The sequence below is a fragment of the Stylophora pistillata genome, chromosome 1 (assembly GCF_964205215.1).
Source record: "Stylophora pistillata chromosome 1, jaStyPist1.2, whole genome shotgun sequence".
NCBI lineage: Eukaryota > Metazoa > Cnidaria > Anthozoa > Scleractinia > Pocilloporidae > Stylophora > Stylophora pistillata.
The window spans coordinates 29324097-29348308 of NC_142519.1; the positions used below are offsets into that span (position 1 = coordinate 29324097).

Here is a 24212-nt window from a genome sequence, read left to right on the forward strand (position 1 = left end):
CCCACACAAAAAAAATTGTCAGCTTATGAAGCAAACATACTTATAAAAGATATGCGATGATTCTGCTGGTAATAAGTGATGTCGAGTGATGAAGATTCGTTGATTTAAAACTGACAGCAGAATGTGTAGGACGAACCTGATTTCCAAATGACAATACTGCCTGGTGACTTTTTTCGAATTCATAAAAAATTCTGCCTCATTTAGCAGAACAGTCAAACTGGAACATTTCCATTGGCACCTCGATTCCGTGGCTGAATCTACTTCTTCGCTGCTTTACTATTAATCAAAAATATATCCAGGATCTACGTAGATATAGCTTATCTTCAGTTGTGCCAGACAATCAACGTTGAAAAAGGTTTTCGCACAATTAAGACCAATAAAGATAAAGGTGACCGAACCGCAGAACTTAAAACATAACTAGACCACAACTAGACATGCATTGATCAAGTGTAGTATTCGATTTTCTACCCTTTCATTCTTTCGCTTCACGTACAGCTGTGGGGTCACAGATGGAAAGAAATTGTAGACCAAAAGAATACTTCTAACTCATTCCACTCACGTATCTATGTCTTAGTTTTGCAACCCTTTGCTCAGATTTCACAGTCAAGAGCATTCTCCCTAGAACCATTTTTTTTTTTTGAAATATAATCATCTGAAACCCACTATATAATTTTGTCTTAAGTGTATGGTTGAAAAGATAAGATTGCAGACCGATAATAGTTTTAATTTAAGTCTCTAAGGAAAGAAACTATCACTTCCCTACGGAGATTTAATGAGCTTATAGCGTGTGTCGTGCTCGGCTCAGCTTTATATTTCAGTGTTCAAGGAACACGCTTACGATGAATGAAAAAGCCGAGTGTTCCTAAGATTTTCACATAAGTCACTCTGATGGATCAAAATAGCGATTTTGATCAGTGCAGCTGTTAATTTAAAAACAATTAAGTTGTCTGCGAGAAAGGCTGTGCACACTTGATTTAAATGCATTCTGTGGAGCCTGAAGTGCGTTTGAGCCGATATTTACTGTGATCTGAGTGACGGAAGCATTTTATGAAAATACAAGCTTCGAAAACTGTCATCGAGTACTTTACCACTTGGAAAGTGAAGGGAAAACTTCGGCGCGATTGCAAGTACGATAAGCGAGTCACCCACCTTGAGTCTCCGAGGCTTCATGACCGAGAAATCGGTAAGTGAACCCCTTAAGCTTTACAATAGTCATGCCCGAACAACTGTGACTGCTCAATTATATATTTCCTTTGTTCGTCTGCTTCTTTGAGTTATTTGCTCTGCCATCGAGTCAACTGAATCAACGGCGTTTCTTCATCATTTTTCTACGCTGTAAGCCGCGTTTCGTTCTCTAATCAACCGAGTTGGATCTATATTAATTATAAGTTCCTTTGTTATTTTCTTTGCACATAACCAAGTGGTCTTGGCAGATCTTTCACAGCCCCATACAAAATTAAGCATACAGTCCTTGAATGAAGAAAAGAGTTTGCATGCCTTTGGGACAACGACTTTGTTTTACAGTTATATGGATTTCACTACGATACAGATAAAGTTAACCTCAGGGAATTTTATTTTGAGTAAATCTCTAATTGGTTTATTTGTCCGACGGTCAACGAAACGCTATATCGGGTCCATAATTTTGGAGTTATTTGTGTCGATTTCCAAGAACAGAGCTATCAATTATTGCAACTTGCGTTTATGATCAATTCCAGGGCCCAGTTGTTCGAAGGTCGATGAGCCGGCATTACCCAGAGTTAAATTTTAATCCAAGTGTCTATATTTCTCTGTTCAAAAGCCGTTTTGGAATAATTTTCCTAATTCTTTTTAAAACATTCAATCATCAAATTGTAGACAAATAGAATTAAGCTGAATTTTTTTTTTTTCAAGCTTTCAGATCTGAAATCAAATTTCACGCTTACCCTGGGGTATTTTAACCCAACTTTGAACGACCCGCGGCCCAGACGTTCAGGATTAAGGCGTTTCCTAAAATAATTTTTAGCAAACAGTGAGCTTTCCACCTGATCTTGAGGTCATAGTTTCAGTGAATGCTAAAGTTTTCCCTGTAAACTTGCTTTGACTCTTTAGAGTGACCAGAAACTAATTTCTCCTTACAACATCACCCCTGAATCGCACATAAAAGTCACAAGAATGAAGAAAGTGATCACCAGCTAATTGAAGCTTTTGATTGTTGAGAAAATTCTCCTTGTCAGCTCCATAGGAAATGTTAAGAGGACGGTATGGAGAATATGCATGCTGATGTTAGGGTGTCGGGAGTTAACAGAGACTTGGCCCAAAACTGGCCACATTTGTTTTCCTCCCAATAGGAAGACCGCTCACTTCATGCGCTATATTTGGACCAGCTGTTCATTTGCACCCCTCCCGGAAAACCCTCATGAAAAAAAAAAATATATAAATAAATTTATAAATGAAAATAGAAATAAAACAGATTCGTAGGCGGAGGAACGCACAGACAAGTGAATTCAATACGGAATGAATTCTCTTCTAATATCAGTTTTTTTAATTCATCATTCCTTTCTAAGTAGAGGTGAGGGAAGATGTTTCGTATCTTTCTGATCTGTTTTGAATTCAATGCAAGATCCCAAGAATCGCACTCTAAAAGTGATTCAATTTGATTATAAGTCTTTTTTAATCAACAATGTTTGCAAGAAGTCTCAGTGAGTACAGCTGTTTCAAAGTGACGTTGCAAGTACTCTTCCACTGCCACACAAAAAAACAGGAATCGAATCCTGCTCCCTACTTATTTTTGGCTTATTACCCACGATTAAAAGTCATGCTGCAACGATACAGTGAGTTCCGTTCCACAAATTTGTTAAAAAGTTTTCAATTACTTTGAAATCATCAAGTCGAAATATTTTCTTATAAGCAGCAACAAGTATTACGGAGTCGGGAAGAATGTTTTCCCACTTAAGTTACAATTTAGAGGAAATTGGCGTCGTCTCAAATACTTCCTTTTTCGGAAACTTTGGTTTGCTCCAGTGTGAGGTTCACCGTTGTGACACTTTCCGGGATAAGGATAGTTACTTCCTCGTCCAGTTGAATCACATTGTTGTTGATGGCCACATATGTGTTTTTGGACTTCACCCAGGTTTCACCGGCTTTTCCCAGGTGTTGTTGTTTCGTGCGCCAAATTTCGTTTCAACACATAGCTTTATCGGTAGTATATTAAAAGGGTTTTGGGTGGTACACGTGCAAAATGAAGAAGTGCACGTGCACAAAACAGCTAGACCCGTGCGCGCAAACGATACCTGCATACCTTTGACCATATGCGAAAATTAGAAGGTTACGATTAGTTGATTGCGTCATAATGTCAAAATCAATCATCGCAAATGTGGATCTTATAGACAGGAATAGTTCCAGAATCCACTCATTTTGCTCTGATAACATAACAGGGACGAAGTCTGATCCTTAAAGACAGGAATAGTTCCAGTACCCACCCATTTTGTTCCGATAACATAACAAGGACGCAGTCTGATCCTCTTTACTCTTTGAACAAGCGTTGAACGCAAGCCTATCGTCCAAACATCGAGCAGAGCTTTTTTGCCCAAGGACAGTTTGAACTGAGGTATAATTCCTCAGTTTTTCCAACCAAATAGGTGAGTTGATCTAAAAAGCCTTTCTTCACACTTGATGTTTATCGTAAAGCAATCATAATTCCCTTCTATACAAGAACAAAGTTCGGAGCTGGGATGCCTTAAAACATCATGCTTGGTTTTATCCGCTGAAATGCGCAGCCATGCAAGTTAAGAGAACCATTGTAGACAAAGGTTGTATATTGTACGTTTAGCTCTCTAATGTAGATTATACATATACCATATGCAAATCTCTGACATCTGCCCTTAGTAAATAGTGTCCTTTTCTTGAAACGTGTCGGTACAATGCCTCTATATTCATCGTCTGTTCGAAGTGAAGGGAGAAGCACTCCTTTAAGGTTTCAGTCTGCTCTAAAGAATTTTACTAATTCACATTAAACCATTTGGTTTGATGACCTGATCACCCAAATCTGTGTCCGTTTCCGGATAAAGCTTGAAACCACCTAATATACTATTGTTATTGCTTAGAAACATACTTCTGACCGAGTGTGGTCGATGATCCATCTCCGTTTTAAAAACAATAAAAACTCAGGAACCACAAGATATATAGCTTTTTCAGGGAGCTCCTATGAGTTATAATTATCGTATATACTGCAAATACGCCTATATTTAAATAGCTTATCAATTAGGTATCTTTCCGTTAGTTGTATAGACAAAAGTAACTAATCTTTCGCTGTGAATATAATGCTTAGATTTTCTGAGCGCAGAACAATATGTGATGATGTGATATGGCAATCAACAAAATTGTACCAAATTTTTCAACAACCTTCGATTATTTCAACGGCTGTCCCTCTCATTTCCTCGTTTTCAGTTGTCTGAAATTAATACACTTATTTGTCATACGGGGAATTAATTAACTAACTGTTGCGTCTTCCAGTATATAAGTCCACGCGCGCCATTGGAAACCAAGTTGCGCTAATTTCGCGAGAAGTGCCGAACTTCAATTCTTAATCCTCAGAGATTATCTCGACAACGATCTCAGATTTTTGAAATAGTGATTTGTGGCGCACCTCTGTAACATTCACCAAGCAACAGTCTTGATTTATTATTTCACCTCGAGCTCTCCTTTCGCGAAACCTTGCCGTGCGCCTGCATGCAATATGGTTATCTTAATCCGTCCTTGAAAGAATTTCTCCTTGCAATATCAGTACAATATCAAGCAGACAGGTGAGAGGGGGATTATTAGTTGATATAATACCAAATCCTCAGAACTAACATCCTGAAAATCATATGGAAGGCAGTAGTGAGAATTACTAATGAGATTTTGGAATGAAAAGGGTTAAACCAGCACAGGTGGGTCGCTTCAACGCTTTTTGCTCCATCAACATTCCCCTCGTGTGTGGGGCGAAAATATACTTTATCGCAGATAGTGCGCATTTTAACATGAAAAATCATGATTAAATGCGCAAATGTGATATGACAATTTAAAACTATTGTAGCAATAATCATGGATAAGAAAAATGCTTTCGATTTCTAGTAAAATAGTATTTTTAATTGTAGTGATTATGCAGAAATCAGTGTTCGGTAGAAGTGGACTTTTGGGTCCGGGTGTTTTCAGGCAGCGTCATCGACCAGTTACAAAGTCGAACATCACAGTAAAGTTTTTCGAGCTTTTAAAACAGCTTAATAATGAGCTTGGTCGATGGCGACGAGGTTAGCCAGTCCAAGCTGGCCGCCAAACCCGGAAACAGCATGGCATGATCTACAGCGAAGCGACACAAATATCATGAACCCCCAGAAAAAGTCAAACACGTCTAAGCGGCTGAATTATAAGCGAATAGAACTGGGTGCGGTCACTTAAACACATTCGCTTTAAGCTGCAAGACTCAACTAAGCTGTGCTTGAGGAACTCACGCAGCTCACGCCTGATACTTAAGAGGCATTGATTGTTGAGAAAGGTCAAGGACTCTCACCCTTATGCAATGCAGTTACTAACGATAACAAGATAGTTCGTTGATTGAAATTAGTTGAGTCGGATGATGTCTAATTATAAAAGCACGGTTAGATATGGTTAAAGGTTATCGCCTTCATGGTCATTCTTAGTCGCAGGGATTTCATATTTCGAATTTCCAGAGGAAAAAAGCGTAATGAAATCTCGATTCAAACTTGAATCCCCGCTTGATATCAAACATTTGTGACGTGAAACAAATGAAACAAATGCTCTTTAAGATTTTTTGTTTAGCAATTTGCAGATTTTTTCCATTAATAGGCTGAAAAAAACTTTTCCAGAATTCCTGCTTATTGAAATCAAACCTTTGTGACTGAAAAAAATGAAACAAAGGCTCTTAAATATTGTTTGTTTTGCAATTTGCCTATTTTTGCCATTCAAAAGCTTAAAAAATGAATAATTGTTCAGCAGGTTTGGTCTCTCCATCATCTTGTCACTGTGCATTCTAGTATTTCAGACAATCATTTCACTATCTGAGCTGCTCACACCACTTACTTTATTTGGACAGCAAAAGTACTATTTTATACCTTCCCAAACTGTTCTACAGAGACTCGTTTTTTACTTGTGCTTTCTTTGTGGCTCGTTCTATCACTTGATAAGCTAACTGTTAGCAAATCAAAGTACTTTTAATTCAAAAGGTTCATTTGCAGTTTCCGTCGCCGAACCGTGAACCTCCGTCGGCGAAATCAGACCAGGCTTTTAAAGGACCCACTTAACACCAGCCTTATTTGGAACCATCAATTTAGTCGGCGCTTTATTCCTCAATATGATGTGCCAAAAAGCATATCACCTATTGTAGTTTTCAAACCACTGTCATAAACTCGGTCATCACTGATAACGCATCAGATGCCTCTTTAATGCAAACTAGCTATAGTTTGAACATTCTGTCCCAATATCAATGGTGCCGCCGTTATGAAGCTAGGCAATCACGGTATCGAAGAGAAAAAGATGAAGTAACCTTGCCAAGCTCTCCTGACAAAAAGACAGACCGAGAGATTTTGATTTTTTTTGGTAAGTGGTGGTAACATTGATATTACGGAATAGCCAAAGAGGCCTTAAGTATCATGGCTCCCAATATAAATCATTGTCATTGCAAACTTATTGATCAGTTAATGATTTTGCAGAACTCAAGTAGAAATTGAAAAATCATTTCGCCTGGCATTTTAATTTGATTGCTCCATATTGAGTGACAATCTCAAGATTTACTGCATCAGTCAACAAGTTGGTAGAAATACTATATCCTTTCCAAGGTGGCAAACGAAATTAAAAGTATATAGGGACTACAAATGTCACCAAAAGAAAGCCAATTGTCTGAAAGATTGAAATACACGCAGTGAAAATTTCAGGTAAGATAACTTTTGTTAAAAGAAAAATGACAGTCTGAATTGTTACAGACACTTGTGCAACTAAATACTGACACAGGCCTGTTTTTCTAATATTTGTTTTCTCTTTACGTGTTGCCGTAATATTCCCGTGTATTAAATTTAATCCATTTGGATGATGGTCCAAACGGAGCATAACATCAAAGAACCAACAGGAAATTCAGTATATCATTATCTTCTCTAAGCCTATAAAAGAACACTGAGTGCAGGGAGATAAGCGAAGATTTTACAGATGGTACAGATATCCCGAGGAAATGGAAAAAAACAAAGGGATTAAGGAACTCTTTTTGAATTACCTCTTTCTAAAATAGAGACTAAAAGTTATTTATGAATATACAGCTATTTTCACTCAGATTTAGGATAAATTCTAATGTGAAAAAAGAAGAATAAAATTAAAGTGGAACTTTTTATTGCATTCAGTAGAGCAAAAATAGGAGATTTCTAAGTTGAATAGGGCTTTCGCATAGGATTTGATGAAATAGGATTAATTGTTTTGTGTTTAAAATGTATTGATGCCTTGTTTAAATAGCAGAGGAAAGCGATGTCGACGCTCTTTAAACGAAGTATTTCAGAAGAAATTTCCTTCTGCCAACAAAGAAATTTGAAATAACTGTTTCCTTCTTTGATGAAATAGAACGATAGAGGCTTAAAAATGACAACCGATTCTATAAATAGAGTAAGAAAATATGCATAATACCTAAAAATTCATAGAATCAAGAGAAATGTAGTGGTGCTGTTTTTCTTTCTTTGTTCGCATCTTAAAGCTGTTTTTTTTAAACACGGTTTAATTTTTCTTTCTTCATAGAAGCTTGCTCGTTCTCATGTTTGTGGACTTTAAACTTAGTATTTTGAAAGTACAAGTTAGGAGCTACGTGAAACCTTATCAAAAATTTTTTTTTCATTTCAGTTCTCTTTCTAATTTTCATTTAGTCAAACTCGGGTTAACAAAATATGTTTCTCTTGTGTGAATGAGGTCTAAGCTGCGAAAAAAGCTGCGAATAAAGCTCCTACTTTCGGCTTAAATTTGAAATTTCCTAAATATAGTCGAGTATGTTTTTGAGGACCCGCCGAGTTGTTCCTTTTGTTGAGTTTTTTTTTTTAATATAAGCGGAATATTTGTAGAAGAAAGGAAATTTCACAGTTTTTTGTTTAAAAAATGATGGTCACCTGATAATGGCTGATGAAGATTTCAAATGAAAATTGACTCACACAAAATCTTCAAAATCAGTTGATAACAATCATTATGTCTATCTTGAGGAATATGTTGAAAATTTCTCTAAAATGTAAATCGAGTTATTAATAAACGAACTCTATAACGATTGCGTGGAACTAAATCAGTGCCAATGAATTCCAATGGAATTGGTTTTGTTTTATCCAATTTGAAATGATTTAATTTGCGCATGTCGCGCCGGACAAATGTTGCGAAATTTATCGGTGGAACTGAACTCTGAAAACGTCCACTTAAGCATCAATGAATGCCGTGAAGTTTTTCATTATCCTAAGTAGGGGAGGGCGAGTGACAAGAACATCATATATGGAGTTTTCTGAGGATTTTTCTTTTCTGAAGGGCTCATGTCTTGCACTAAAGGAGTTCGTAATCCGGTTCAGCCTGGAATGAGACGTTCGTCGGTAAAAATTGTAGCGGGTGCATAATTCAGATTTCCGCGAGGGACATAGCAATAATCCAAGGGTGCGTCATGAGAATGTTTATTCCTTTGGAGACATCCTCCTTAGCACTGAAATGATTTACTGTTACAGATTATCTTAAGCGTGAGAAAAATGTTTTCTTCAGCTGGCATTTTCGAAAACATCTCAGGCACATAACGCCTCACAGCAAGCAGTCATCCGGTTTCTAGGACCGAATCATTCGAAGAAGCACTGTTCGCGGTTGAAGGCAAACCATTTAAGAGTTACACTGGACGAAAAAATGGATTTACGTTGGTAGCAAATCTGTAGCAAAACTGAAGTAAATACCACATTTGTACATATTTGCCCCAGTTTTCCCAAAAGCACAGATCGATTTTAATTACGCCACATTTGTTACCCGTAGCAAAAGTGGATTCGTTTACTGGAGGGGGGCAGTGGGATTTTAGGTTTCGCGGTTCTGGCTATTTTTTAGATCGGTTTTTCGGTTTTTGTGGTAAAAAAAAAGTCGGTGTCTCGGTTTTGGTATTCGTTGCAGTTTGCGGATTTTCCATTTTTAGGCATCTGGTTTTCGGTTTTCGCAAACAGTAATATATAGATTTAGCTAAGCCTAAAAGCGGAGCTCCCAAGTTCGTAATATTAATGATAACATAAAAGATGTGCATTTGCCAAGACTCGCCTGAGACACCCCTCCCTTCGTTTTGTAAGTCTCCCCTACCCTACCCGTGCAATATGAAGGCACGTACGTACGTACGTATGCTCGGTCAGTCACGTGACAACCAAACGAAAAGAGGTTGACCATATTCCATGGGTATGGGGCTCTGGCCCACACGCGCTTCGCGCGCTTGTGAGCCCGCTACTAACGGGTTTTTGGGATTTGATATCCGATGGGGTTTTCGGTTTTTCCTCTTTGACCTATTTGGGTTTCGGTTTCTCTTCGATCTGAGCGGCAATCGCGCGCCCTCACTGATCTCGAATAGCCGCTAAACGCAATTGCTATTGAGAGGAATGCGTGAAAAACCAATTGAAATATGGCAGGGATCCCTAAGAGGTTTGTGCATCTTGAATGACGCGAAGACTTTGACCATCTGAATGGGTTCACGCGTCTTGAATGACGCCCGAGACTTTGACCTTGCAATGTGGAGCACTTAGGTCAAGGTCGATCAGTTTGCGAACCATGTCTTCCAAGGTGTCTAACGCGCCGGCAACGAAAGAAGGTCAAGGACCTCAAAAAGCAACTGTGGATCGCGTCGTGTCTTTTTTTACGAAGAGGGGATAGGCGCCGAGAATTTCAGAAAGAAAAACAAGTTTAGATGCAAAGTAAAAGAGGAAGAGAGAAGCCTGCACAAGCATAAAAACAGCGTTTGGTGAGTCAATCGTACCAATGTCATTGTTTATATTGCAATAGCTTAATCGCTATACCCTCTACAGGGGCGTAGCGTCCACATACGCACGTACGCCCGCGCGTACAGCTGAAATCTGGAAAAAATTTTATTCACTTATAGCATTTGTCACACTTACCATAAAATAGGACCAATTTTAAAGTTCGAATTACACTGGTGTGTGAGTGAGTGTTTTTTTTTTTTCCAGTGCCTTTTCATTAATCCATAAAAGACAAGAAGCGTTATTTGGTTTCCAATTTCCTGGACTTGTTAAACTCTCTAGACAGAGACGAGGCTTCAAGAAAGGCTCGGCCATCAATTCCAAGGCAATTTCTAGCGCAAGGGAAGGTATGTACAACCTTTCAAATCTTCAAAGTCGGAAAGGTTTTAAAGCGGTTACATCACCCCTTCCTCATCTTCACCCTTAAAGTGGATGGGGGGGGGGGGTTTGAGGGACTACTTGGGCGCTGTCACAGAATCGGCTACTGTATCTACCTCCTGACGCTGTTTAACCAAGTCTTCCTCATTAGAATTAATTTTACCATAATCTCCAAACAAGATGCATTTGAGTCATTCCATCTGTTTCAAACTCTTAATTTCAAATGAGGCAGCCATGTTGAAAGTGTTACTCCATCTACATCTGCTGATCTGACCTTGACGTCACTGTATTCGTGTTACTACGAACAGAAATTGCCATTTAAAAATCTGTGTAAATAAATACGTAAATACATTACAACATTTAGGGAACCATTTATTTATTTATTATTTATTTCTTACTCCAAAAAGGAGGGCTAACATGTGAGTCCATCATGGAAATTGATCGTGCCCTTTTGGAGCTTCCAAAAGATGAATCCGGAATGGAGGTGAAGGTACATCTGGTTTCTGGTGTGTTTGGGTGCTGCAACAAGATATATTACAAGGGCAATCCCCTTGCAGTTAAAATATTTTCCAGTCAAACCTTAATTAAGCGGTCACCCTCGGGAAAGAGTCAACTCACCACTTAATAGAGGTTGACCGCTTAGTAGAGGTTTCCCAAAATGTAGTATAAAATATGGTAAAAATGGGACTGTAAAATGTACACAGTATATTGTACGGTTCACAACAACAGTAACACAAAATATTAGAAAAACATCAAGTAATTCAAGGAAGTTTGCGCTTTGACAGAAACTCATAGAAGACATTTCCGCTGGGCTAAGCTTACACAACCGTGGTGTAATTCAAGTAACGACTACATTCGATAACAGGAACAAAAAGAATGTGAATCTGGCACCACGCCGCTTGATTCCCATTGGAGCGGTATTTCAAGATTTTGTGTGACACTGTGTGGCACTGCGATAAGTGTCACTAAGGTTCTTCGGAGGCCAAATTTATATTGTAGACAATTTGTTTAACCCGAATCAAAATAATCTGTTAGTTTTGTAAGATAACAGCTAAAATAATAATAATTTCTATGTGCAATATATGTTTGCAGCGTTTATAAAAATAATAAACTGTTATATCTGTGGTAGGCAGAGGCCTGCCACTTTTGTTTGTTTTATTAGTTTTTTTTAATAAGAGGTGGATTACTTGAGCTGAGTTGACTGTTTGCTAGGATGGCATTATATAGGTAGGCCAGCCTGACTCATGTAATCAGCCTCTAAGTGGATGATTGGCAGGTCACTGTAGTTTTTTTTTAATAAGAGGTGGATTACTTGAGCTGAGTTGACTGTTTGCTAGGATGGCATTATATGGGTAGGCCAGCCTGACTCATGTAATCAGCCTCTAAGTGGATGCTTGGCAGGTCACTGTAGTTTCTTTTAATAAGAGGTGGATTACTTGAGCTGAGTTGACTGTTTGCTAGGATGGCATTATATGGGTTAGCCAGCCTGACTCATGTAATCAGCCTCTAAGTGGATGATTGGCAGGTCAGTGTAGCCTGAACTATTATTTCCTCCAGATTTCTAGCAAAGGTAAATAGATTAAGCACATTTAATTCCAATTTCGTTTATCAATAAAAAATTGCGATAAAACATTTCTTACAGCTTTTAATCAGCTATTGTTTTTTTTAGGTAGTTATAGACTAGAACTCACAAACATATTTTGACTTGATAATGACGTTTAGCTGACGTCGTCGTCTTTTAGCAATTTTTTAATCTTAAAATGATTTCAAGAAATATTTTATCGCAACTTTTCATTGTTAAATGCTTTTCAAAATCGCTTCTTGTTCATATACTCAAACGCGATAATCAACTCAACTTTTTCAGAAGTCTTGAAAAGTGTAACAAGCACCTCACTAAATGTGAAGGTGCCTTTCAATTTTTACGCTTATGCTTGAACTTTGGTGTTACACCAACTTTCGCACAAGTTGAACGTAGTAAAGCACGTAAATAAAAGAAGTCCTCGGAAAACTACCAAAAGGCGGTCATGGAGGAGGAATTGAGATCCAAACTCACTCAGCTCAAACATCTCAGACTGAGAAGTCCAAAAAGCTTACAAGGATGTCAGGGAGGAATGTTCCTTGCTTCGCTTTGTCACCATTGTGTAGACGCTACGTATTTGCAATAATCAGTACATCGAAATGATAAAATGTCATGTCAACAAGATCTCACGCTTGATTTCAAAGAATTTTGGTGTTAACGAACACATAAACAACATGTCTTCATACCGCCTTTCGTTCTTCGAAGAACTTATCCTTTGCAGAGGATTGAAGTTTTCCCTACCTCAAAAAGTTTCACCTATTGAAATTCAAGCCAGCTTTGAGAAAGCGCATTGGGAAGGCGCATCGAGAAGGCGCATAAAGCCATTATTGGAAGATGCAGATGAAAAGGAACTGGCTAGCTCAACGTTACATTCAATTGCTTTGAACTACATTCAGCATGCAAGCCCTAATCCAACTAAGGCTCTTGTAAAAGCTCTCAATCGCTTAAAGAAACGTGACGACATCGTTATCACTAAGCCCGATAAAGTTTCTAGGTTTGTAGTGATGGACAAACCCGAATACATCCGCCTTCTAAGCGCTGCTTCAGTTGATCACACCTCTAAATTTACACATGATGACAAGCGACCTAAAATGCATGGACAACCACCCAAACATTTCCACCTACTCCTTCAGAAAGAGAAAGAGTTGCACGAAATTTTACATCAAATTCTGCCCGAAGAAATTGTTAACTCACTTTCTCCTAAGAGTTCCAGGCTCGCTCATCTTTATGGCTCACCGGCAAGACTCATAAAGCCACACTAAGTATGAGGCCTATTTTATCAGCAACCGCAACTTACAACTACAATCTTGCTAAATGGCTTGAACAAAAAACTGAAGCCACTTTCTCTAAACTGATGAGTATACAATCATTGATGCCTTTGCTTCCGCTGATGAAATTCGTACTCGCACTATGAATGAAGATGACATACGACGTCACAGCTCTTTACCGAATTTGCCTTTGGACGAGACTATCAGAATCTTACTCAACAAAGCCTTTACTGACGATTGGTTTAACAAAACCTATGACCTTAATCTGCAACAGGATCAGCTTGCTAGACTACTCGAAATTGCCACAACCAATCAGCTTTTCCAGTTGAATAGTCAACTTTACCAACACACAGATGGTGTGGCTATGAGCTCGCCCCTTGGTCCTCTAATGGCCAACGTCTTCATGTGTCATCGTGAAGAAAAGCTTACAGGCGATGGCTTGATGCCCCAGTTATACAAGAGGTACGTCGATGATACTCTGGCCAGAATGCCGAGCGCTGATGCTGCTGCTGAGTTTCTTAGTATCCTGAATGGCTTACACCCCAGTCTAACTTTTACGATGGAGCTCCCTGTGGATAACAAGATCCCTTTCATCAGCATTGAAATCGTCAGGAACGGAACTAAACTTGAAACTCGAGTTTACAGAAAACCAGCCAACACTGGATTGCTCCAGCACTTCCAAAATCACACTGATAAAAGCTATAAAGACTCCTTATCACAGACAATGATGCATCGTGCCTATGCCTTGTCGTCTTCAACAGAGGCTTTCAATGCAGAATGTGCCAAGTTGCGCTCTATATTTAGTCGCCTTGACTATCCGATGAGTCTTATTGATCCTGCTATCAACAAATTTCTTTTTCGAAATACTTCAGCGAACAAAGCAGGAAGAAACAATGACGAATGTAGCATAGTAAGAATTAGTCTTCCACTGATTTAAAGATCAAGTGGCCGCTAATGCGTTCGGAAGCAGTTACTTGATCTTAGCTATAAAATTGGCCCTACTTTAATTTGCAGCCAGTTGACTGTTTAGTATTTGAAACGCTCTTCATCGAGAATCTTAAGCCTAATTTAAATTTGTTTAATATTTTTAATCATCTTTTTCTCACGTTACAGCTTTTAATCAGCTATTGTTTTTTAGGTATTAATAGACTGGAACTCACAAACACATTTTGACTTGATAATGACGTTTAGCTAACGTCGAAACGTCGTCGTCTTTTAGCACTTTTTTAATCTTAAAATGTTTTTAAGAAATGTTTTATCGCCATTTTTTATTGTTAAATGCTTTTCAAAATCACTTGTTCGTAATTTCATTTATATCAAATTTTATTCTGAAGACAGTTGAACCCAGTTAATTAGCCACCCTCAGGGAACTGGCAAAGGGCCACTCAATAGGGGCTTTTATTTCTTTTTTTTGTTTGACGCCAATGCAAATTTGCTTGATTAGAAAATTCAAGGGTATTAAGTGCAAAGGTACTTAAGTAAGTAAATGTGGTAGAAAAATGTTGCAAACAAACTGTTTTGCACCTTGTTCACTTGTAGTTGCATTAATAGTACCGTAATTTCCAGCGGTTTACCCGCACGACCGATTACCCGCACCGGCCGATTGTTGATTTCTCAAATTAATCGATACCTCCGGTTCTACTAGGCTTAACAAGTCCCTTAAAATAGGAAAATTCTCTTCAGCTCAAGCTAGTGTTATAACTGGATATTTTTAAATGATGCGCCGGATACCCTTGGATTATTTTTGTCACCATCAAGGTTTTGTTTACACGCATGCCGATAAAAAATTTTTTTGTCGCGCAACTAATTGTGCGTGTAATAAACTCGAGTCGGCATCATATTTTCGTGCCGCTTTGTGGCACTCTTAATACAATAAAATTCATTTGAGAGGTGGATACGCAGGTAGGGGAGAATTATTTTCAATTCAACTACCAGTAGATTTCAAAATTGTCACATAACCCGTACCTCCCTATTACCCGCAGTGGCGCGTGTTTAAGGCAAAATCAACAGATTACCCGCGGGTAAACGGCCGGAAATTACGGTAAATATGTCACTTTTGCACTGAAAGCAAATGCGTAACAAATATGTGTTAAAGCTCAAGGTTTACCTTGGCAGCAAATGCAAAGTAAATGTAAAGCAAGTGTCATATTTACGTCACATTTGCATGCAATTTTGTTAGGAACAAATGCTTTAGTTTAGCTTCAGTTTACCGCTAGTGCAAATTTAGTTCAAATTTAGAGCCCCAAATTTGCACCACATTTGCACACCTTGGCAAACACTAGTAAATCCATTTTTTCGTCCAGTGTTAATTAGGTAGATATTATTGCGAAGACAGTTTGAAAGACTACTAAAGCTATTCCATTAGTTTCGTCTTAGAGATTATGGGCGAGATATTAACTAAATCGGCTTTTTATTTTCCTTCTCGGAGGTTGTTTTGATCAGTCGGCCAAAGTCTGCGTCAAAGGTAAAAATATAATGAGGTTTTGACAAACAGTGTTATCTATGTCATTTACGAGGAAATTAGATCGAAGGAAGAGGTCATTATCGCCCGGGTTTTGACTTGGACCAGATTTGAATAACACTGTAGACGGATTTCTCGGTATTAACCATCAAACAACTCATGTTGTCGGCTTCGTCTTAGCTCTTATCTACCGTCACGCCCACGTGACCTTATAAATTTCGACGAAGGGGTAATCCTTGATTTAGTTTTGACTGTACTTGTAATGATTTTCACCTTTGTTGTTTTCTTCTTGTTCGGTGAACAACCTTAAATCAAGCATACGAGTAAACTGCTGAGGCATCGGACACGATATACAACATTTGATGGAAGGGTTTCCGGGTGACTTCCTTGAATTGTACTTCTTAATTTACAAAATTTATGGGAAAGTCCAGATGTAGTGATGAAGCTCAATTGGTGACGAGATTTCTTCGGTGGTAATGTAGTTTTCTTAGTTTTTCCTGCCTTCTATCATTTGTGTCTCAGGAATAACAGCTGCAAAGTCCAAAGCACTTCTCCCAACCTTTGCAACAGACACTTTTTGTTATTATCTGTGACAGTTTTGTATTGTCTCGCCTCTTCATCTATTGCCATCTCCTAATTGTTATTTGCAATCTCGAACTTTCGATTCGTTAAAATTTACAACAAAAGATACCAGAGGCATATCTTTCTACCGACGATGCCTGAAGCTCCACTGACCAGCTTTCAAGTATAGCTTATTTCGAAACAAGAGACTAATATAAGAGAAATATTTTGAGACTTTGTTTATGAAAACTGAGTTGAAAATATATGGGTACGTATTGAGCCGAGGTTCCAGTGGTAGATCAGTAATTGTCATGAGTAATAGTTTGTTTTGTCAACGGTGTACAACATTTGGCAATTGTTCGTAAAACGGATGACTGAATAGGGACATTTTGAAACAAAGCAAGGACAAATAACACTGAGAAAGACCCGAAGGGCAACCCACACTTTCAGTTATGGTAAAACCTATTTTTTGGTAAAGGAAGTGATTTACGTTTCTCAGTGGTTCTTAAAACATTCCGCTGATCTTCTTTTTGACTTCAGTAACTGAATGTAAAAAACCTGAATGTCCTTATTTAGTCTTGATTACATAATGAAACTGCGATTCGCGAAGATATCGACGACAACACTTTGTATGTGAATAACTAACAAATTTTCTTTTCATTTTAGTATTGCCTGACTTTTTCTGTCAAGGTGGTCACATTAGAATAATCGAATCGACAAGGACGTTCCCGAGCAGTTGATTATCATTCTTGTTGATTCGCTGGTTCACTGTCAGAAGGTAATGTTATATCTTAAATTAAGAACTTTGCTGTAGCTTTTCTGTCATTTATTTATCTTATAAAACAAGAGTAAGCCTACTTGAGTGCAAACTTCGCACGCGAACGACAAGTATTTTCTCGACCTTGGGAACAACTCTTGACTTATCAAATTTAAAAAGTTACTGATAGTTATAATGTAGAACAAATTTGTTAGCTTTCCATGGCCAGTGACACAACCTAACGACTCTAATCTCAATCAAGTTTTGTTGGAACACTACTCTACCCCCTATCAGTACCGAATTTTTCCCGTGCGCAATGTTTCAATACACCTCGCCACTGTTAAAAGGAAATAAGGGGGAATTGAATAAGGGCCAAAACGTAAAAAAATATTATAGTGGGCTGGCTTTGTAGCCATTTTGAGTGACACAGTGTCAAAAGTGCCCTCAGGACGTGGCAATGGCCTTGCGATTTCTCTGTTGACCAAAATATAAGCTCAACAGATTACTTTCATAGAATAACAATCAGCAAAACAAATTGTTTTGGTTTCGTCAGTACTTTGAAAACGTTCACCTTTCTTATCTAAAGAATTGCCACGTTAGCTCGATAACAACACTATAGAGTCCGATTTCGTATGTAAAAAATTTTGAAATGCACAGCAAGAAGCCCAATATCTAATGAAACGTTTCATACATGGCATTCCAATAAGGGCATCTTTAATTTCTTCTGTATCAAATCTGTTCAGCAAGTCTCGCGATAAGCCCAGGCAAGATTAACTGCAACTATAAACGTCTGGATTACACCACAATCAAGATGGTATCACTTATTCTTGTTTAGAATTATTTATTATGTAAAACATCACGGAAGTTACAACGTTTTTGTTGCTTCATACGCTTTTAATTGAGACAATTCATATATCATCGATAAATGCTGCCAAGAGGAACAAAGAACAGGTTTCAACTTGCAACCTGCGGTGCGTACCTGCAACATTTGTGATTTTTCTTTTTATAACTAACGTGGGAGACCACCCAAGCATTATCATCCCTTGCTAGAAAAAGAGAATGAACTTGACATAAAAGTACACAGCATCTTGCCTAAATCACTCGCTGTTGCACTCTGCCTAAAAGGCTCCAGACTTGACCATCTGTAATACTCAAGACACGAGCCTGTGCTGTCCATGAGACCGATATTATCCGCAACTGGAACCTACAACTACCCTCTTGCAAAATGGCTTGATAAGAAATTAAAGTCTCTGTCAACTAATACGTACACCATCAGTGATATCTTCCAATTCTCCCAAGATATCAGAAACACCTCTATTGGTGTTGATCATATACTGGTATCCTATGATGTGACTGCTCTGTTCACCAATGTTCCTGCTCACGAAACCATCACAATACTTGTGGAGAAAGATTTCAGTGACAACTGGTTCAATGACACTTACGACCTAAACCTCACTAAAGACCAACTTAGAGAACTGCATGAGCTTGCAACTACAAACCAACTTTTTCAACTGGATGTCACGCTTTATGAACAGGTAGAAGGCGTGGCTATGGGTTCACCCCTGGGGTCATTATTGGCCAATACGTTTATGTGCTCTATAGAAGAAAAACTGGAAGAGAAAAACGAGCTCTCCTCTTTCTATAAGCGCTACGTGGATGACACCTTGGCAATCATGCCTGACCTAAACGAAGCTAACATTTTCCTCAACAAATTGAACTCTTGCCACAGAAACTTGAAATTCACTATGGAGATAGCTAAACAGAATACTATCCCTTTTGTTGGCATGAACATCACCAAAAGTGGCAACAGGCTCGAAACATCATTCTACAGAAAGTCCACAAATACTGGCTTACTCTTGTACTGCCACAGCCATGTGGACAAACGTTACAAAGATTGCTTACTCGCCACTATGATCCATCGTGCATATCAGCTGTCATCTACTCCTACCGCGTTTTCTGCTGAATGTAACAAGCTTCGCTCTACTTTCCTCAACCTCGACTACCCAAATGTCTTGATCAATTCAGCGATCAATAAGTTTTTGCGTAATATCGACAACATCGATGCGGCCAAGAATACAAGAGGTGACACACTGAGCTCTATCATCGTGGTCCCGTTACCATTTAAAGATCAACAATCAGCTAACTCTGTGAAGAAGCAAATGAAAATTTTGAGCGCTAACATTGGTATCCAAATTAAACCTGTCTTTCAGACCAAGAAGATTGACCAAATTCTCGCTCTAAAAGAGAAGAAGCCCCCTATTGTCAATAATCAATGCGTGGTTTACAAATTCGAATGTGATCTGTGCGACGCAGATTATGTCGGGTATACCGCCCGACACTAACACCAGCGCATTAACGAACACAAATACTCTGCAATTGGGAGGCATCTTGAGCAACACGGTCTATTGAAGACTGACTTGGTTGATAAACAATTTTCTGTTCTAAAGAAATGTAGATCAAAGTTTGATTGTCTAATTTTTGACATGTTATCCATTAAGGAACTGAACCCCAAGTTAAATACTCAGATTCTATTCGCGCCAAACTCTTTACGTGACTCTGCGTGCGAATATGTGATTCTGCGTGTGAATTCTTTGTTGCCTGTTTACATTTTCAATTTTGTTATCCGTGTCTCTTAGGAATTCTTTTACATTTATATTCGTTCTCATTTCACTCGTTATTGACTTGATAATGACGTTAAGCGAACGTCGAAACGTCGTCGCATTTTTCTTAAACCAAGATGGTTTTTAATTTTTTAAACTTTTCGATTTGATCGCAACTCTTTATAGTTAAATTAGTAGTATTTGGCATGTAAAGCAATCAGGATGGACATGTAAAAAGAGCAAAAATAATATCCTCGCGGAAAAAGATTTGAGATAAAAGTTGGTTTAGAATTTCCTCATCAAATATGTATTTATGCCTGTGCTTCGTCCTAAAATTAATCGGCGGAAAACAATTTTTTTTCCGCGGCGCCATTTAGTTTTTTTGTGTAAAAGGTAAAAAAGAACTGAGACTCAAAGTGGATTAAGGAGAATATTCCAGACCCCTTCGTAGCCGAACTCTAAAGTTTTCTCACGCAATTGTTAATGTTCTTTTCTAGGTCAACCAAGTTACAGCACAAGAATGGACGAAAATTCATCTTCCAACGATACAAATTCGACAATAGGTTTGTTCTAGATATATAATATATGTCATTATTGGTGAACCTTGGCACGACAGTGCGCGAAGTTAGCAAAGCAAAATATTGCAAACAACAATTAAAACAAGATATATTCATTTTTGAATAAATTCGGATCGAAAGTGTTAAAGTAAATGCTGGGGCCTTGTTGGTTCAAGGGCGTTATCATTCTCCCGTTTTATAAATTTCCGACATTTTTTCAAGACTTTGGTGAGGACTTCTCACTGAGTCATTGTGTACCATAGCCTATGTGTGCTTCGTAGCCTCTCATCTCCTCAAATACAAGACTTATTTTTAAATAGCCAAACTTGATTCTCTCTATATATATCTCGAGGCTTTTTGAATAGTTGAAAGTAACTCCTTATACAGAAGTCCACGAGAAAAGCGAATGGTGACTAACTTTCTGGGCAGTCAATTGTCTTACGGTTGGTATATATGTGGGAGGAGCTGAAAATATATGTTTTTAGATTAACGAGTCATTTTTCAGTATCTTTGCATGTCTTGTGGCAATCTGGTAAGCTACAGAATGGCCATTTTATCATCAACCGGAGCGTGCAGATTGCCAGATTTGCCTAAGGGTGTTACCATCTGCTGAGTTTTAATATCAGGCCGGAACATATTTGTAGCGCTGTTCATAGGAACCCACTGTTAAATGTAATTTATTGAAGGCCGTAAAGATCACTGTAGTCCATGCAAATATTCAAGAAGTAAAAGGGAGCGAAATAGCAAACGGCGAATTCACACGGTTTTCAGAGCCCCCACACAATAAAATCTTTTCAAATGCCGGATCTTTTTATTCATGATTATATCAGTTGCATCATTTTAAGCGCATTACGTTAACATGTTAGCAGGCCTTCCATTGGCAATGGGCCAAAGATATCTTAGGTCACTCGCTATCACAGGCACGTTACTTTTATCCAACACACGCAGAACGTGATATGGTTAACAGATGACGATGATGAATAGCTCTTGTCTAGGTCTTGATTCTCGTTCCTTCTTAATTTTGCTGATGAACCTGCGACAACCACATCACTAAGGGAACAAAGATTCTTGGGTCAAGAATTTATTCCGTGGTTATTAATTCATAGTTCTTCGGAGAGGAGTGAACCTAACTTTTCTATCTAGAGCCGCGGCTTTCCTAAAACATTATGCCTTTCAAGTGAGAGTAGCGCTCCTTTCAAAATTCCTAAAAGTGATAGCAAGAAATTGTTAGCAGTTCGAAAATGGCCAGACACGTTCAAAATATCATATACTTTCTTGCTCTTTGCGATGATTCATACCATGTTTGGAAACGTTTCATGGTTACTGTACTATCGTGATCTGAGCGAAATCAAAGAAGAGGTAGTTGCTGCCATTTCGAATAACTTATTTGGCGTTGCATGCCTTTCTAATTCGGGGGAAGCGATTAATCGCGGTTGGCCCCAAACTAATGGAGGAATCATTAAGACTTAAAATTGTATAGGAAGGCAATCTTACGGTCATAAACATGCATACTTGTGCTCATGAACCAGCAACCTTGTCCCAAAGTGCGTTTCTTAAATAGCATTCTAGGCATGAGGTAGTAAATAAGCCAAATCAAATTGGAATCAGTGATGAGTACTTAATGGAGGTTTGCCAAATCACAACTAGGATGTTGCCCGTCAGATTTCTCTGTTTGACTTTTCCTGCGCTGCCACAACAGTTAATAAGGTGGTTTATTTTCTCTCGTGGTTATTCAAGTCCGAAAAGACATGTCTCTCTTTCGTTTTCAGATGGCCAAGACAGACTCCAGGGCGGTTTGATGATCCTGATCACAACGCTTTATGCAATAACTTTCCTCATTGGATTCGTTGGAAACTCCCTTGGACTCTACATTATCTGCAAGAAGTGCGGCATCAAAGCAGCCACTCACTTACTAATCGCCAACCTCGCTTGCTCCAACTTATTCATCGTCTTCATAGTGATTCCTATGTCAGTGTCCTTTTTATACAATGGACACGTTTGGCTCTCGGGGATCACAGGCACAATCACCTGTAAGATCTCTCAATATTTATTTGTATTTCCCATTGCTACATCGATTCTAACCATATTGGTGGTATCAATTGATCGCTTCTTTGCCGTCTGTCACCCCATGAGAGGAGAGCTGATCCGCAAGCCGAAAGTAATGACAGCCACGATTTGGGTTTGCGCGGCCATAGTTACAAGCCCAGTAATGGTAATTTTCAAAGCGATCCCTTTCCAATCCCCAGACGAAGGATGGTTGTGTACTCTTTACTTTGGAGAAGATCCGTATCTCGCAGATACTCTCCTTAAAGTATATTATACTTCGCTCTTTGTCCTACTTTATTTGCTGCCACTTTTGATTATTACCGTTCTGTACACGATCATTGGCTACAAACTGTATCATCGAAGTATTCCTGGAATGTCCCGTGTGCCAACTTACAGAGACAGAGTGGAAAGATCAAAGCGTAAGGTTGCCAAGGTGATGGTCATGATCGTCACTGCTTTTGCAATTTGCTGGTTTCCAGCCCACTTCGTTCACTACTTTATCACTTTCCAAAAAGAAGCCCATTCGAGAATACCGCTTTATGCGATTTCCTTGCTACTATGGATTACACATTCGAACAGCGCTATAGACCCTTTCTTGTACATATTACTAAGCCATAACTTTCGAAGGGAGTTTCGCAAAATGATCAATCAGTGCAATTTTTACGAGAGGAAAGCACGCTTTGAAAGGCGTTTATCCAGGATTTCGGTTACCCTCTCGAGAAGGAATGTCCATGCACATCGGACTGGGTCGACTGCGTGTTCCTTCAGGGGAAATAACTCGCGCAAGGTTGATAAGTATGCTATTCCCGAGGGTCCAAACGGAGAAAAGCAAGGTTCGAATATGCGCAATGGGTCGCTGAACGAACATCACCCAGTCCAGCAAAACTTGCAAGATCACGAGCTGTAATAGTTTATTCATCATGACATAGATTCCCCAAAACTACGCCTGCCCTACCCAGAGATGGCGTTACTGACCAGGGCCAATTCAAGGAAGAAATAAAGTGAATTTGGGACATCAGGGATGTACTACAATACCCTCCGACTGGATGATATAGTTGACACTGGCGGTGTCATCTTCTGTGCATTAATTAATTGACCTTATTGAAGTCTGTTACAAAAAACAGCAACAAAAAATTAATGATAAGATGTTAAATAAATCTGTCCCATTAAGAATGTTAGCTAGAGAAACGACTGATTACCTTAACTTTGGATTTAAGAGTATCATCGTTTTAATTTCTGTTGCCTTGCTATAGCTTATGGCAAACTGTTGCAATAGTAATTCAAGTAGAGAGCTCAGAGATCTATACGAAATTTACATACCTGAAACACCGTAAACCTATAATTCCGTTTGGAGCCGAATTAACTAAGAACGATGTAAACCTAGAGGGAAAAAGAATCAAGTAATCAAGAATATTTAATTTTCCTCAGTAAATTTTTTTTTTAATATGGTAGTGCGTGACCATGCTGAGAGAATTGGCAGCCTGAGAATTTAAATAACTTTATCGAAACTGCTCGTAAAATGCGCCGTAACAAGCCATCTTAAACAATGAGCTTTCTTAACCTCTAAGGTAGAGTTTTATCCTTAATTTAGTAAGTAAATCTTCATTGGGAAGTTAATTGAGTAACGTAGTAGCTGCATACTTGTGGTAACTTGAAAACTACACTTCCCTACTCTCTGTGGTCGCAAAGCAAATCTGAACCATATACAGTGCCTAAAAGTAGAGCGCATTATTTGTTAACGAAAAGTTTCACTTGACAAGGCAAACGTATACGTGATGCATGCCAGGAAAGAGAAAATAAAGCCTGTCGTCCTGGATCTTGTTACAAAGTCTTCCAGCGGAATTGGAGCAGTTTTCACTCGAGTTAAAATACCAAAACCTACGAAATCATTGGTAAAAAGGGGCAAACTGTATGAAAGGCGGGAAACACGTACGAATGTACAAATCAGGATTTGTTTCAGTTTTACAAATCTGATCAGTCGAAAAGGTGATGCGCGTTTTCTGAGCCAATCACAGAGCGAAGTTAAGCTAAGCA

General features: G+C 38.7%; 3 protein-coding genes across 6 annotated transcripts; all 3 read left to right on the forward strand.

Annotated features, from left to right (window-relative positions):
- The first annotated feature begins 802 nt into the window (after window positions 1-802).
- Window positions 803-23626, forward strand: LOC111331993 (kappa-type opioid receptor). Of its 4 annotated transcripts, none has more exons than XM_088752465.1 (4): window positions 803-1183; window positions 16885-16996; window positions 20073-20138; window positions 21902-23626. In XM_088752465.1, exons 3-4 carry the CDS (start codon window positions 20096-20098, stop codon window positions 23083-23085), a joined length of 1227 nt encoding a protein of 408 aa, XP_088608591.1. In that variant the 5' UTR covers window positions 803-1183; window positions 16885-16996; window positions 20073-20095; the 3' UTR covers window positions 23086-23626. The 4 variants fall into 4 exon arrangements, with proteins under 4 accessions (XP_088608591.1, XP_088608625.1, XP_088608553.1 ...); XM_088752499.1 differs by lacking the exon at window positions 803-1183 and adding an exon at window positions 3193-3617; XM_088752427.1 differs by lacking the exon at window positions 803-1183 and adding an exon at window positions 14812-16130.
- LOC148742003 (uncharacterized) lies at window positions 13339-14133 on the forward strand. Its single transcript, XM_088742871.1, has one exon. It carries the CDS (start codon window positions 13339-13341, stop codon window positions 14131-14133), a length of 795 nt encoding a protein of 264 aa, XP_088598997.1.
- LOC148742004 (uncharacterized) lies at window positions 18151-19317 on the forward strand. Its single transcript, XM_088742929.1, has one exon. The coding sequence runs from the start codon at window positions 18151-18153 to the stop codon at window positions 19315-19317; it is 1167 nt and encodes a 388-aa protein (XP_088599055.1).
- Window positions 23627-24212: the final 586 nt, after the last annotated feature.

Coding starts and splice junctions, on each gene's coding strand:
- LOC148742003 (XM_088742871.1), top strand. CDS start 13,339: ATGAATGAAGATGACATACGACGTCACAGCTCTTTACCGAATTTGCCT.
- LOC148742004 (XM_088742929.1), top strand. CDS start 18,151: ATGAGACCGATATTATCCGCAACTGGAACCTACAACTACCCTCTTGCA.
- LOC111331993 (XM_088752465.1), top strand. CDS start 20,096: ATGGACGAAAATTCATCTTCCAACGATACAAATTCGACAATAG. Junction 20,139..21,901: donor CGATACAAATTCGACAATAG/GTTTGTTCTAGA, acceptor TTTCGTTTTCAG/ATGGCCAAGACAGACTCCAG.